The 13,929-nt window shown below is 44.4% G+C and overlaps 1 protein-coding gene across 6 annotated transcripts in view; it reads left to right on the top strand.

Moving 5' to 3' along the window:
• Stx18 (syntaxin 18) overlaps window positions 1-13,929 on the top strand; it is a 130,178-nt gene that overhangs the window by 59,735 nt on the left and 56,514 nt on the right. For all 6 annotated transcript variants that reach the window (XM_046423456.2, XM_046423455.2, XM_046423454.2 and 3 more), the window contains exon 2: window positions 3,596-3,663. In XM_046423456.2, coding sequence (XP_046279412.1) covers window positions 3,596-3,663 — 68 coding nt within the window. The remainder of the gene's footprint in view (window positions 1-3,595; window positions 3,664-13,929) is intronic.

Here is a 13,929-nt window from a genome sequence, read left to right as displayed (position 1 = left end):
ACGGCATACTTTTAAGTTTGAGTTACTGTACTGATGAATTATTAAGTCAGTAATTACTTAATACCTCTTAATTTACCAAGAATTCCATGTAATCCTAAACAGCCTTCACTCTATTTTAATAAACTCATTTTATCAAAATCTGCCATTACAGAGCACCTGAAGCTGGGATCACATTTTGTTACACTGTAACTGAAACCGCTTGCGACTGTGTTTTTATCAGATGCCCTGGGCCTTCTTGTTCCTGGCGCTCATCCCTTCACCATTTGGTCTGCTAGTTTGCAGACCCAAACTAACTAAAAATGGGTAGCAGGGGCAAAGGACGGCTGATCCAGCCATGTAGTAGATTCCTTGGACCTTTTAAAACATTTTATGCAAAGTTTTATGATTCGTAAAAATACTGTTATGGTGATTAAGGCTCTAAGTAGATGTATTTGTTTCTTATTTCCACTGCAACAAATTATCATAAACTTGTGGCTTAAAACAATGCAGAGTTATTATCTTGTACTTCTGTAGTTCAGATGTCCAAAAGGTGACTCCCTGGACTAAAATCTGGTTTTCAAAAGGTCTGTGTTCTCTTCTGAGGGCTCTGGGGAGGATCGATCCCCTTGCCCTCCCCGCAACTGGAGGCACGCACGTTATTCTGACTCTCTTCTGCCTCCTTCTTCCACATTTAAGGGCCCTTGTGACTACCTTGCTACCTGGATAATCCAAGATAATCATCTTATTTTAAGATCAGCTGACCAACAGCCTTAATTCATCTGCTACTTGATTCTCTTTGCCATGTAATATATTCAGTTTCCAGGAATTAGGAGTTGGACATCTTTCAGGAGAAGGGAAGGCCAAAAAAGCATTATTCTGCCTTTCACAGTACGTATAATCCTCCTGAGATTATTCAGTATCCAGTGTTTATTCAACATTTAGTAAATGTTTCCGAGGCTCTGCTTTGTACCAGGAACTCAGTCTGACAATGTCTAGGGAGAGAGAGGACTGTTTTCTCTCTAGGAGCTTTTAGGTGCTGAGACAGATGCTTGGCAGTGCTTTATCATGGATGGGATCTGGCTGTAGCTGGGAGTGGCATGGGTGTGGAGAGGAAACAGGAGTTTTGAAGGGGAGGGGTTTGCCCTGGAGAGAATGGCGCATGGGTTATCCCAGGGAGGAGAACCACTTAAGCGTGATAGAGTCAGGAGCCCTAGGTCTTGGACTCTGGAGTCTGGCAGGGAGCGTGGCAGGGCCAATACAACTGGGGATTTTGGGACCCAACTGTGAAGGACCTTTAAAAGGGATGACAGCCAGTGTCTCATGGGGCGGGCGGGGGGTGGGGGTTCTTCTTCCTGCTAAGGAGGGTGTAAGCTGCCTGAAAATTTAAAAGTCTGAAATAATTAGTGAAGAACAAAACATAAAAAGCCAGAAATATATTTACAAAAGCAGAGCCCCTGATACATCCAGTCCACACAAGAGCTGGAACTAGACAAAGGAAAGATGGCTCTGGTGGTTTATTTAAGTGGGTACATCAAAGGCAGGGATAATGTTTCAAGGGCGGATTCTTGCTTGGTGATGTCTTGTAGTCAGCAGGTTGATTGGCATCTTGGCAGGTCACACCCATCTCAGGTGCTGTGTGGGATCTTTGGCAGAGCTTGTGGGGGAAGTTCACCTGAATCAGATGGTCTGTCCCTGTGGGGATGTCATGGGAAGTTCCCAGTGCCAGACTATCCCGTCACTGGGCTATGATGCACAACATAGTCCCACACAGCCCAGGGGCAGCTCTCCACAGGCCTTAGGTGCCAGGGCTGGGAGTGGACTTGCTGCCATTAGTTAAGCCTTGAGGTTAGGCCTCAGCGGCCCTTTAGCCAATCAGCCAGCAGAGTTGCTTCTTTGGTTGCTGTGTATTTGGAAAGCAGACCTCACCCCATGTATCCTATCTACCTGCTTCCCTTGCTCAATCCTTTATGTGGTTTACCTGGTCCCTAATAGAGGCCCCCAAAGAATTTTTGGCCCCTGGTAGCAGGGGTTGCAGGAAAGGGGATGGAAACCATTGAAGAAGAGTCACTTGATGGAAGCTTGTATGTAGTGTAGTCAGACATTGCTTGCACATCTCTTAAATTTTTTTCCAGACAAACTTATAAAGTCAGATTCCATGATGCAGCTTAAGTGGAAAATAGGAGCAGGACTGTGTAGAAGGCAGCTTGGACTGTCCTGTGCTTGAATTCAAGCTCTGCCACTGAGTGTATGAGTTTGGATGAGTCAATTAGCTTCTGTGAGGCTGGCCTTCCCACACTGGCTAGTGAGACCAGGATAATCAGGACACGCAGCAGGGCTCTTGGGAAGAAAAAGAAGACGACGTGTTGTTTATCTGTGAAATAAGCACAAAATATCTTAGCCATGTTTTTCTTTGGTCCATATTTGTAAGTGTTTTAGGGCATCTGTCTGAACCACATTTATAATAAATAGTCTAGACCATGCAGGAAATTTAACTAAACCCCTGCAAGTTCAGCCTATCTCCAGAACTGAGAATGCTTCTTTTATGACAAGTACTATTTGATATTTAGACATATCCTCATTCCATGAATATTTAGTGATCACCTTTTGTTCTTGTGCCTAGAATTGCAGGGAACACTGTGCAACCCCTCCTTGCAGAGTTCATAATGTCCCAAGAGAGGCACGTGTGTAAAAGTGAAGTCAGAATATGTGGATGTATGTAATTGAGTGTGCCAAGTGGGTGGTGTGTAGAAGTCCTTTTAAGTTGAAAGCAAAGTGAAAATTGGCTTGAGTTAGCCTTGACAGGAAAACTTTATGTGTGGAAGAAATGAAAATTCAGTAGACCTTTCAAGGCTAGAGCACAAGTGTTTGGCGGGAGTACAGAGAATGTGAGTGGGGACTGGATCAGTGGCCAGAGGAAAGAGCAGACCTCCAGTTCATCACCCTCTCCTTCTGGAAACACTTCTGTCCCTGGCAGCTCTGATTCCAGTTTCTCCCTGCCTCTACTTAATTTTGAATTCTGAGCTCCACACACAGTATGGAACATGGTAGAGGCTCCAGAGTGGGTTTCTGTTGCAGCAGGAGTTGGCCAGCACGAGCACAAAGCTTTGTACCTGTACTTGGTATCTTGTTGTTCATCCATAGAAGCAAATCAGAGGGAAAACAGAGATTTGCTGCACAGGGATAATCATTCCCCCAGATCCTTTTTTAACCCTGTAGCATCATGGGCCCTACTTACACACCTAACTTCACCCTTAGAATCCATCTCCTGCAACACATGAGAGAAGAAATGCTTACTTGTAGATAGAAGACACACAGTTCCTGCTGTCTGGTTTCTAGACAGGAGTTGTCTCAGCTAGTCTCTGTATTCCTTAGAGATCACCTGTTCCTAGTGTCATAGATCACAGCAATGAGAGGTAGAAGGAAGGAACTTTTCCTAAGAGAGGAGACCAGGCCCAGGAATGTTAGCAAGTCAGTAACTGCATGACTAAAACCTCAAGTTGCTCAGTTCATAGCTTCCCATTCTCTGCAGGCTACATTCCATTCTCTGTTAATTTGATTTTCATGGCATTAGTGTAATCTATCTAATCTAATGAACTCCTTTCTTTTTTAATTCTAGATTTCTCATATTGGCAAACTGAGAGATTTTCTTCTGGAACACAGGAAAGATTACATTAATGCTTACAGGTAAGTGCATTTGCCGGGGGGCGGTGGGGGGGACTTGGATTTGGACGGCTGTGTTCTTTTCTGTTCCTATGTTCCTTTTGAGCTTAATTTTTTTTTTTTTTTGGTTGGGGGGGGAGGTTCAGGGGAGTACTGGAGATTAAACTCAGGGGCACTCAACCACTGAGCCATATCCCCAGCCTTATTTTGTATTTTATTTAGAGACAGGGTCTCACTGAGTTGCTTAGTGCCTTGCTTTTGCTGAGGTTGGCTTTGAACTCACAATTTTCCTGCCTCAGCCTCCCGAGCCGCTAGGATTACAAGCATGCGCCATCATGCCTGGCCCTCTTAAGCTTTTTGTCCTCACTTCTTACTTGACAACTCAGAGCTGTAATGAGGAAGATCAGTATAGCAGTGGAAGAACATGTGCAGAACAGAAGAAAACTCAACAGCTGCTGTGGCTGTGTTCTCACAGCAATGTGATATCGCAACTTCTGGTCTCTATCTCCATGGGTGCCATTACATCCTAGCGTATGATACTCTGATTTCTTACCAGAGCAGTACATAAAACTGAGAGTATGTGTATTTGTATCACCTGAACCTTGAGGAGGGACAAGTTTTCAAGGCTCTTGCTTGGCTCTCTTTGCCTGTATTTTGCTGTCCCAGCCTGTGACACTGGCCTTGCTGTTTGGGTGGTGCCCTTGTGAGCATGTTTTCATCTCGCGCCTTCACTTCACTGTGTCAGGCTTTTCTTGACCTTCCCAGTCTCAGTCCTCATGACCTCTTTCCTTGTCCTTCTCCCAGGCTTCTGACACTTGCTAGAGACATCAACAAGCTCACTTTGACTTGGCCTTCATTTTGGGGGGCTTATAAGTACTTTTATTCAGCCTCTAATGTAACTCATGATCACATTCCTCCTCTGGCTAGGTCCCCTTTCTACTTGGCAGCCATCACCTTTTGGAGTATTCCCTGGATTAGTCACCCCTAAGGAGACCCAGCATGAATGCCCCACTGCTCTCTGTCAGCAGCAGCCTCCACACCTGGCCTTGCCTGTTCTCATCTCTTTCACACCCTGCTCCTGCCATGGTGCCGAGCGTGCCAGCCTTCCTGGAAGTCTCCCTGCCCGTTCCTGATGCTGGCACAGGCAGCTGGTATTGTTCCTCCTCTTCCCATGGTGGTCTTTTTTCAAAAGTTAGTGCTCAGCTTTAATGCTGTGTCTTCTGGGAGGCCATCTTGGGCCACTGTTTATAAAATAGACCTGGGAGTTTTTGTTTGTTTCTGTACCTTATTTTTTTCATGACAAAGCATGGTTTGTTATTATTCAATAATAATAACATAGTTTACTATTTATCTTTGTGAATAATTTTTAAGTTTTATGAGACTGGAGACCTTGTCAGCTTTTTATTCTTGTTTCCATAGTGCCTCACCCATACTTGGTACTAGCTAAATATATGTCAGTGAATGAATGAATGAATGAACTCCTCATGGTCCTACTAAAGTCCATGATGAGCCCGATGTGGTGGTGCATGCCTGTAATCCCAGTGCCTCAGGAGGCTGAAGCAGGAGGATCACAAGTTCAAAACCAGCCTCAGCAACTTAGTGAGAACCTGTCTCAAAATAAAAAATTGGCTGGGGATGTGACTCACTGATTAAGCCCCACTGGATTCAATCCCTGGTGCCAAATACGTAAAGTCCTTGATGAGCCCATTGGTTCTCAACCACAGCTGATTTGTGGGGGACACTTGGCAATGTCTGAGAACAAAGAAGGAATTATCTGGCCCACAGTGTCAGTTGTGTTGATGTTCTCAGTGTCTTCCCATCTCAATCTATGCAAATTAACTAATTCATGCACCAAATATTTGTTGAATACATGCTCAGTGCCTGGTACTATTCTAGATTCTTAGGGCACATAATGGAATAAAAAAGGCAAATATTGCTTCTCTGCAGCTTGCATTCTAGGGATTAACAAAGACAAGCACTTAGGTCCTGTGGAACGGACACAGTAGAGTCAGGTTATGGGACCTAGGGTTGCTGAGGAAGGTGGTGGTTTATATCCAGAGTGGTCGGGATTGCCCCCGCTGAGGCCGCCTGCTCCTCTGAGGTTTGGAGTGTTGGTAGGACTTCTCGCTCCTGCCTCTCTGCCTCCTCCCTTCTTTTCACCTGCTGTACCTATTTCTCCTCCGCTGTCCTACTGTCCAACTTGGGTTCCTCATCTCATCATTCCTACTGCTTCTGGATCATTCCTGCATTCCTGATTCCCCTCTAGTTTTGATGATCACACTCTTTTCTCTTCTTCCCTTTAGCTCATGCACTTAACCTTGTTCCTCTTGAAGCCATGTGCACTGTCACTTTGTTTCAATCCAATGCCAGACTTGGGGAGAAAGTCTGCATCAGGGAATAGCCGACCTTCTGTAAAAGGCCAGATAGGAAGTGGATTAGGCTTGGTGGGTCATATATGCTGTCACACATTCATCTTGGTTTTCTTTTATTGGTTTTGCTTATTGTTTTTATACAGCCTTGGAAACATGTAAAAAGTGCTTCTTAGCTCTGGCTGTATAGAACCAAGCCTGTGGGTTGGATCTGGCCTGTTGGCTATAGGTCACTGACACCTGGTACCTGATCCTTTGCTTCCTCACGATTCACTCCTCCCTGATCCTAATGGTGGAGCTTGGTTTTCATCACTTTCTGAGACTTTTTCTCCCAGAGCTCATCTATGCTTTTTAATTAGTAAAGCTGGTGGCTTTTTCTCAAATTTAGTATAAGTGGAGTCATATAGTACACTCTTGGTGTATCTACTTTCTTTCACACAATATGCTGCTGAGAATATCACTAGTTGTTCCTTTTTATTAGTTATTTTTTGAAATATTCTGTTGTGTGAAATTGCCACAATTTGCTTATTCATTTACTAACAGGGAAAATTGGATTGTTTCTAGTTTCAGGCTATTATGAATAAGCTGCTATGTGTGAGCAGCTTCTACAAGGCTTTTTGTGCATATATGTGTACATTTCCCTAGAATAAATACCTAGGAGTGAAAGTGCCGGGTCACACACACAGCAGGCGTGTTCTTAACTTTGAGATAAATTACCAGTTGCGAAGTGGTGTTGCTGCCTCATTAGCAGTGCATAGGGCTGCAGAGCAACTGGCATATGGTGTTGGATGGTCTCTTCTTTTTAACCACTGTAGAGAAATAAAGTATGAATTAGTGTTTTAAATATGCGGCTCTCTAATGATAATGACGGTGCAGACCTTAACAGCCCTTTTCATCTCTCCACTTTGCTACAGCCTTTGATCCTGCTGACCACCATCAGTTTTGAGAAATTCCTTATTCCCTTTACTGCCATTACTTAATAGCTTGTCCATCTGTATTAGCAAGGGATTGCTTCTAGGACCCCTCAAGGAAACCTGAACATGGGTGTTCTAGGCCCTCACGTAGAATAGCATAGAATTTGCCTATAAACTACCCACATTCTCCTGTTTACTTTGGATCGTCTCTGGATTATGGATGATGCCTCATACAGTGTAAATGATATATAAATAGTTGTTACAGTGTGTTGTGTAGGGAATGACAGAAAGTAAGCCAGTGCATGTTCACTACAGCTGCACTTATTTTTATCTGAATATTTTCAGTGCATAGTTGGTGGAATCCTGTGTGAATGCATAGATAAATATGGAGGAGGACCCACTGTATTTGGGGGCTCCTCTGACTACTCCATTTTTTTGCCTCTTTGTTCTTCCATCTTTTCCTAAAAGAACTCCAGAGCTCTGATTGACCCTTTTGTCCTGTCTCTATTTTGCATTACAAAAATTGACCCTGTCCTTGTCTGTGTATATATCTACCTCCAGCACACTCAGCCCCTCTCTGCCTCTCCTGAGTGCTTACTGTGTGTGAGATACTGTGCTGAGCACTATTAGTATTTCATCTCATTTGGTCCTCACATCAGCCCTGTGAGGGAGACATTGTCATTGAGCCTGTTTGACAGGAAGGAAACTGAGACACAGGCGTGAAGGGACCTGCTGAAGACCATGCACCTGGCAGCTGCTGAGCCAGGGCTTAGTGGTCTGGCAGAGCCAGGCCCTTCACCACTGCTCTCTTACCCTTCATAGTGTCCTCTCACCACTGTGCCTTCCAGCATGGCATAGCCACAGGCTCCTTCAGTTCCACTTGCCACTGACTTACCTACAAGCCACGTGGGCAGTCCCACCTCCACGTGTGGCTCTGTCCACTTCCTTCCATTCCCTCTAGGTGCTTTAGTGCAGTCTTGGCTACTGGCCTCATCTGTTTCTTCTGAACCCCTGCTCCTTGTCCCTCCCTCCCTGTTTGTCCTGAAGGCACAGCTACAGTCATCATCACAGATGTGATCATTCAGTTCTCCTTCTTAGATCCCTTCTCTTTGCCTGCAGACATGTCCATACTTCTTCGTGACCTCACCACACCTCACCACACGTCCATCCGCTCCTCCTGTGGCTGCATTCAGAGGCACTTTGGTGCCTCCAGGCCTTCACTCACCCGTTTGTCTGCCTTTTGTTCTTTGATTCATTACGTGCATCTCACGCATCCACCTGTTCCCCTGAAAGCCTCACTTCTAACCACCACCTTCTCCCAGAGCTTTCCGGGCCCGCCCCTCCTATCTGAAAGTCATCTCCCCTGCCTCTGAAGTCTGGTACCTCTTTTTCTGTACTTTTGTTAGGCTGCTTCTCACATGAGCCTGGTAAAAGAGTTATTTCTCCATGTTCTCTTCTACCACACTTCTTGGGTGAGGTACTCTTATACTGTGTGTTTGACAGTGCCAAGGTTTGATTAATTGATTGATTCATTATTTCATTCATTCTACAGATCTTTACTATCTACCCTATGCCTTACACTGTGCCAGGCATGGAATATAAAATAGTGAGCACAGACAAACATGGTGCTCCTTTATCTTCACAGAGCTGTGAAAGGATTCATACATACGGGCAGCATTGCAGATAGGATAGGTACTGCAAAAATAGAGGAGAGGAATGACTTTGAGGAATTCGGCCTTGTCAGGGAAAGAGTCCTTGGAGAAGCCATAGCATGAGCTGAGATATGGAAGAGTGGGGGTTAGCCCAGTAACCAAAGGAAGGAGGGAATGGAGTTCAAGGTAGCCCTCACACAGTCCTATGGAGACAGCATCTGCCCTCTTGTGAAATACAGAGATGCAAAAGACAGTTTGCCACTCGGTGACTATTTATTGAACAGGTGGAGAAAACACCATTTGGAAAGACGAAGTTGATTTTAAAAGAGAAAGCCTTTTGACCATCGCTTCCACAGTGGCTTCTGGGGTAGAGTCCAGGCCCGTGTGTGCACTATAGCGTTGCAGTGAGGGGCCCTATCCCAGCCATCCCCTTCGCCACCTTCCTCCTGGTTGCTCTGCAGCGTCTCACCATGGGAACTTCTTTCCAGATGTGTCATGTACTAGTGGAAGAGTGGGTTTGACACAGGAGATGACATCATTAGGAGCATCTCTTTAGGATTTCATCTTTGTGAAACAAAGTGTATTTTCTACTTCATAACCCTTTCTCTCAGGGCTGAGGTCGTGGCTCGGTGGCAGAGCATTTGCCTAACACATGTGAAGCACTGGGTTTGATCCTGAGCACCGAAAAGTAAAAAAAAAAAGGAAGGAAAGAAAAACCTTTCTCTCACAAAATTTGAAAATATAAAAAAATCCTCTGCATTTTCTTAATTCCATCAGTAAATGCAAACATGGAAGTGCTTCATATAAATACTCCAACAGAGAAAATAATATATCCCAGGTGAATTTTATCTTTTATTTTTATTGTTTTGCAGTACTGGGAGTCAGGCCCAGAGCCTCGTACATGACAGGCAACCGGCCTACCACTGAGCTACATCCCCAGTCCCCAGATGAATTTAAAATAAGCCTTGATACTTTGTCTACTTAAACTTCATATAGGCAAATTTCATTTTTATTATTTTGGAACACATTAAAATAATTATTCTGATTCATAGAACAAAGAAAATCTTATGTTTAGCTTCTTAGTTAGAAGATTTGTTTAACGCTAGATGGCAGTGTAAATGTTTAATTTCTTTTGTTAGAATTAAATACTAATTTAGTAGGTCACTGAAATGGAAGCTACAGCGACTTGTGGAAGCTTTACAGAATTGGTATAAAGCTGTCAGTTTACAATTCCTTTTTTTAGTACCTGACAACTTAGGTTAAAGATGCAGTCATAGAGACCTTTTATACAAGTCCATTGTTAACTTCCCTTTGCCTTGAAAAGGCATCGAGCAGGGTGAATGCTGTGAACGCTGGCTTAGCTCGAGGCACCCCTTGAAAGCCATATGAATCTGGGAGAACCGTTTTATCTTCCAACAGCAGTGTCTCCCTCTAGGCAGAGGTCAGCAAGGGTCAGCCACACCAGGCCTAGCCCTGCCTGTGTCCTCTCATTCTATCAGCTGAGAATAGCCTCATATTGTAAATTGGTTGGAAAAAAATAATACTCTGACTTTACCACACAGAAATTGTATGAAATTCAAATTTCAGTATCCATGTAGAGTTTTATTGGCATATAACCAGCCCATTCGTTTGCATATTGTCTGTTACTGCTTTGGGCCACAACTGTACAGCTGAGTAGCTGTGCAGACATAAGGCTCACAAAGTGTGACATATTTATATCTGGCCAACAATGGGGGTGATAATCACTAGGAGTGCTTAAGAGGTTCAGAGGAGTCAATATAATTGAAATTTAGAGGAAAAAATAGTGTAATTATATCAGGGTGTGATTCTGCAACTGTGCTAGTTGTTTGTTGGTTTTGTGGTGCCAGGGATTGAACCTAACAGCACTTAACCACTAAACCACACCCCCAGCCCTTTTTTTATTTTTATTTTTATTTTTTATTTTGAGACAAGGCCTCTCTAAGTTGCTGAGGCTGACTTTGCATTTAAACCACTGGAATTATGGACATGTACCACTATGCCTTCATAACTGCAGTAGTGTTGAGGCAGGCATCCTCAAACCCAGAGCTCTGCTCCTCCACACTGTTTTTCCCTTTCCCAGATGCAGTTGCAACAACTGTGGGTCTGGACCAGTTCTGCCACTCCTTGCTGTGTGGCTTAAGCATGTCACTTACCCATCTTTGAGTATCACATAGAACTCTTAATTCCTAAAGCCTTCTTCCTCTTGAGCAGTCTGTGGCCATGTTATAGAAACTCAGTTTTTGCACTTTTTTTTTTTCTTTTTTGGTGCTACAGTTCATTAACAACCCATGCACTCTGAGATCCACATCTATTCTGGCTTTGGTCCCTTTTAAAGAGTCACACCTTAAGTTCCAGTCTCATTTCTGTCATGTGTTAGTCATATGAGTGAATATAGCTCCACACCTTTGTGCTTGTTTTCTTTCTGATGAAACGTGGATAGTGTGAGGATTGGATTTGTATGTGAGAGCTCCTGGCACACGGAATTGCCTTGATGAATGGAAATAGAGCTGGAACCCCATCTGACTACCATGTACTTGAGGAGGGGAGTTATTGAACAAAACAAAACCCACCCATTTCCTGTAGGGTGGGGTGATGGAGAGAAAGAGAGGAGGGAGGAGGGAAAGACTGAGGATGCGAGAGTCACATCAGTGATATCAGCTTTATCAGAGACGATGGAGAACAGCATCTTTATCAGCTTCAACATTGGTTGGTTGACATCTGAGGTCTGCAGGTAGGTGGCCTTGTGATCCTCACTTCTTAACCAGGGACAGACCCGCTCAGCTCTTGGTGCCACTGAACAGTGTAGTTCCTGGAACCCAGAAAGCAGGGCCAGGCCCCTGTGTAGCATCTTGAGAGAGGAATAGGGCACAATCCCTGCTGCCTACAGGTGGCAGCAAAGAGAAAGGAGTGGTGGCTAGGTGTGTGTCCAGTTCCTCTGCCCTGAGCACCACTTCTAGAAGTTCCTGCTTCTCCCACCGGGGAGAGGTGAGGAGAGAGGACGTATCATCTGGACAAGCTGATCCATGCAAAAACACCAGAAACATCCCACTGCCGACCTGTCCCCTCCAGAGGGAGAGAGGCCACCCATCACCTCCCATCAGGCTCTCCCTCCTGCAGGTGGCAGGCTGTCTGCAGCCTTTCTTTTTCAGTGTCTTTCCCTCCCAATACAGTGTGCTGGCCTTGACCTGCTTCTGGGTACATCTTAGATGGAGTATTGAAAGAATATGCATAGAAATATTGCTTTCAGACCTGTGAGCCTTTGGTAGTTTGACATAATTAGGAAGCTATGATTTTTTTTCCAGAATATAGAGCTCAGACTTCATTGACCCATTTAATTTTTTTTAATAATGACATTTTACTAGAGCAGAACAGCATGCAACCAGGGTAGCCTCTGGCTGGATCTCTGAATGATCTTAATTAAAAATAGTTTTTCCAATTCTAGTAGAAGTACCTTTTCTAAAATATCCTGGCAACAGAACATACCAATTAGTGAAAACTTTCTTTGTTTCTGTTGTTGCCACTGAATGAGAAGAATTCTGTCATTTTAAAGGTTAGTGCATGTGTGTATAAACAATGTATCCTAAATGAACATCACCTTTTAATTGAATAAGGAACTTTATCAAATTAACCTTTAGACCTTTTCAAATTCACTGAGCTGGGTTTGCATTAAATCAAAATAATAGAGTAGGAGGATGTTAATCTAATGTCCTTGGAATCAGTCATATATAGGTCTGCTCTGTCCACAGGGGTATAACTTGGAAGTGAGTACCCTTCTGGTTATGACACCCTGATACCTTTAGCCTCTATTCCCAATGAGCTGGCTTCTAGCAGGGATAAGTGCCAGGCTCTGGGTGCTTCTGCTCACCACTCTGATTCCTCTTAGAAGAATGGCCAGTTGTGGCTTCACCATGTTCAGCCAGACAGGTGGATAGATCAGGGTGCTAAGGAACATTGGGATGGGGAAATGCTTATCCCTCACCCTTCAGTTTCACTGAGAAGAGGAACATTAATTTTCCAAGAGGCTGTGGGCTTCCCCGCTTCTTCTAGTTCTCCCCCAAAAATGTGAAAGTGGAGTAGGAATGGGAAAGGGTCCATGCCAAGGAGGAGAGGATGCCAATCTTATGATGGGGGCTGGGAAGAGGAGCCCCGTGCTTCACTCATCCCTTTCTCCTTTAGACGGCCCTGTCCTCAGGCTGAGCGTGGTCCCTGCTATGTGTGTCTTAAGTTTTTTTTAGAGTAGGATGATGCCAATAGGTGTTGGGGTTGAAGGTGGGGAATACGCTCAGGAGAGTCCTAACTAGAGCACAGTTGAAGCCACACATCAACCACATTCTCTAGTTTAGCCTTATCTTTTTATTTAGTTCATTCAGAAAATATTTGATTGTTGATTTTTCAGCCTGCTAAATGCTAAGCATTATTTTTGGTGATACAGATACATCAGTGAATAGGCAGAAAATAGTCCTTGCCTTTGTGGAACTTAAGTTTTGATGTGGGGTGAGGGGACCCGGATAAGAAACAAAATAATAAGTAAAATGTAAGATGTTGAACAGAATAAATATCAATGTCGGGAGAAGAGAAGGGAAGGGGCATATGAAAGATCAGAAAGGATACAGTTTTATAAAGGTGAATTAGGGAGGGCCTCATTAAAATGGTGACATTGACAATGCCTAAAAGAAGTGAGGAATTTGTTTGTGGGGTATCTGGGGAAAGAGCATCCCAGAAGGAGGAGACAGCCAGCAAGACTGAGGTCCTGAGATGGAGTGTGCCTGCAAGGTTGAGGCGCTGGAGGGGACTGGTATAACTGGAGCCAGAGCTGGGAGTAGAGGCGAAGATGAGGCCAGAGACACAGCAGGGTGCCAGGTCTTATCCTTTTAAGGATCTTGTAAGGACCTTGGATTTTTATTCTTTGGTGAGAAGCCGCTGGGAGGTCTGTGCAAAGGATTAACAGGATTCAGCTTAGTCTCTAACAGAATCAGCGTGGTCCGTTGTCCGTGGTCTGTGGTCTGTGGTCCATGGTCCATGTGTTGGAGCAGACCCTGTAGGAGGCGTCAACTGTAGTCCACGTGGGAGGCATTGGTGGCAGGCCCTAAGAGGCAGCCGGTGGATGCGACCGTAGATAAGAACAGGCAGGTCCTGGGAATGTTTCAAAGGTAGAGCCAATAAGATATGCTGATGGATTAGATGTGAGCTGGGTAGGAAAAAAAAAAAGAGCTACAGATGATACCAAGGTTTGAGTCTTGAGCAACTGGAAAGATTGGAATTGCCACCAGCACAGAAGGGGAGGGCTGCTGGAGGAGTGTTTGAGGAGGGGCTCAGTTCTGAACATACTTGCAG

The sequence above is a fragment of the Marmota monax genome, unplaced genomic scaffold (assembly GCF_021218885.2).
Source record: "Marmota monax isolate L192 unplaced genomic scaffold, Marmota_monax_Labrador192_F-V1.1 WCK01_AAM20220418_F8-fsc00009, whole genome shotgun sequence".
Classification (NCBI taxonomy): Eukaryota; Metazoa; Chordata; class Mammalia; order Rodentia; family Sciuridae; genus Marmota; species Marmota monax.
The sequence above is the reverse complement of the archived record's forward strand: the minus strand, read 5'-3'. Positions and strand labels throughout refer to the sequence as shown.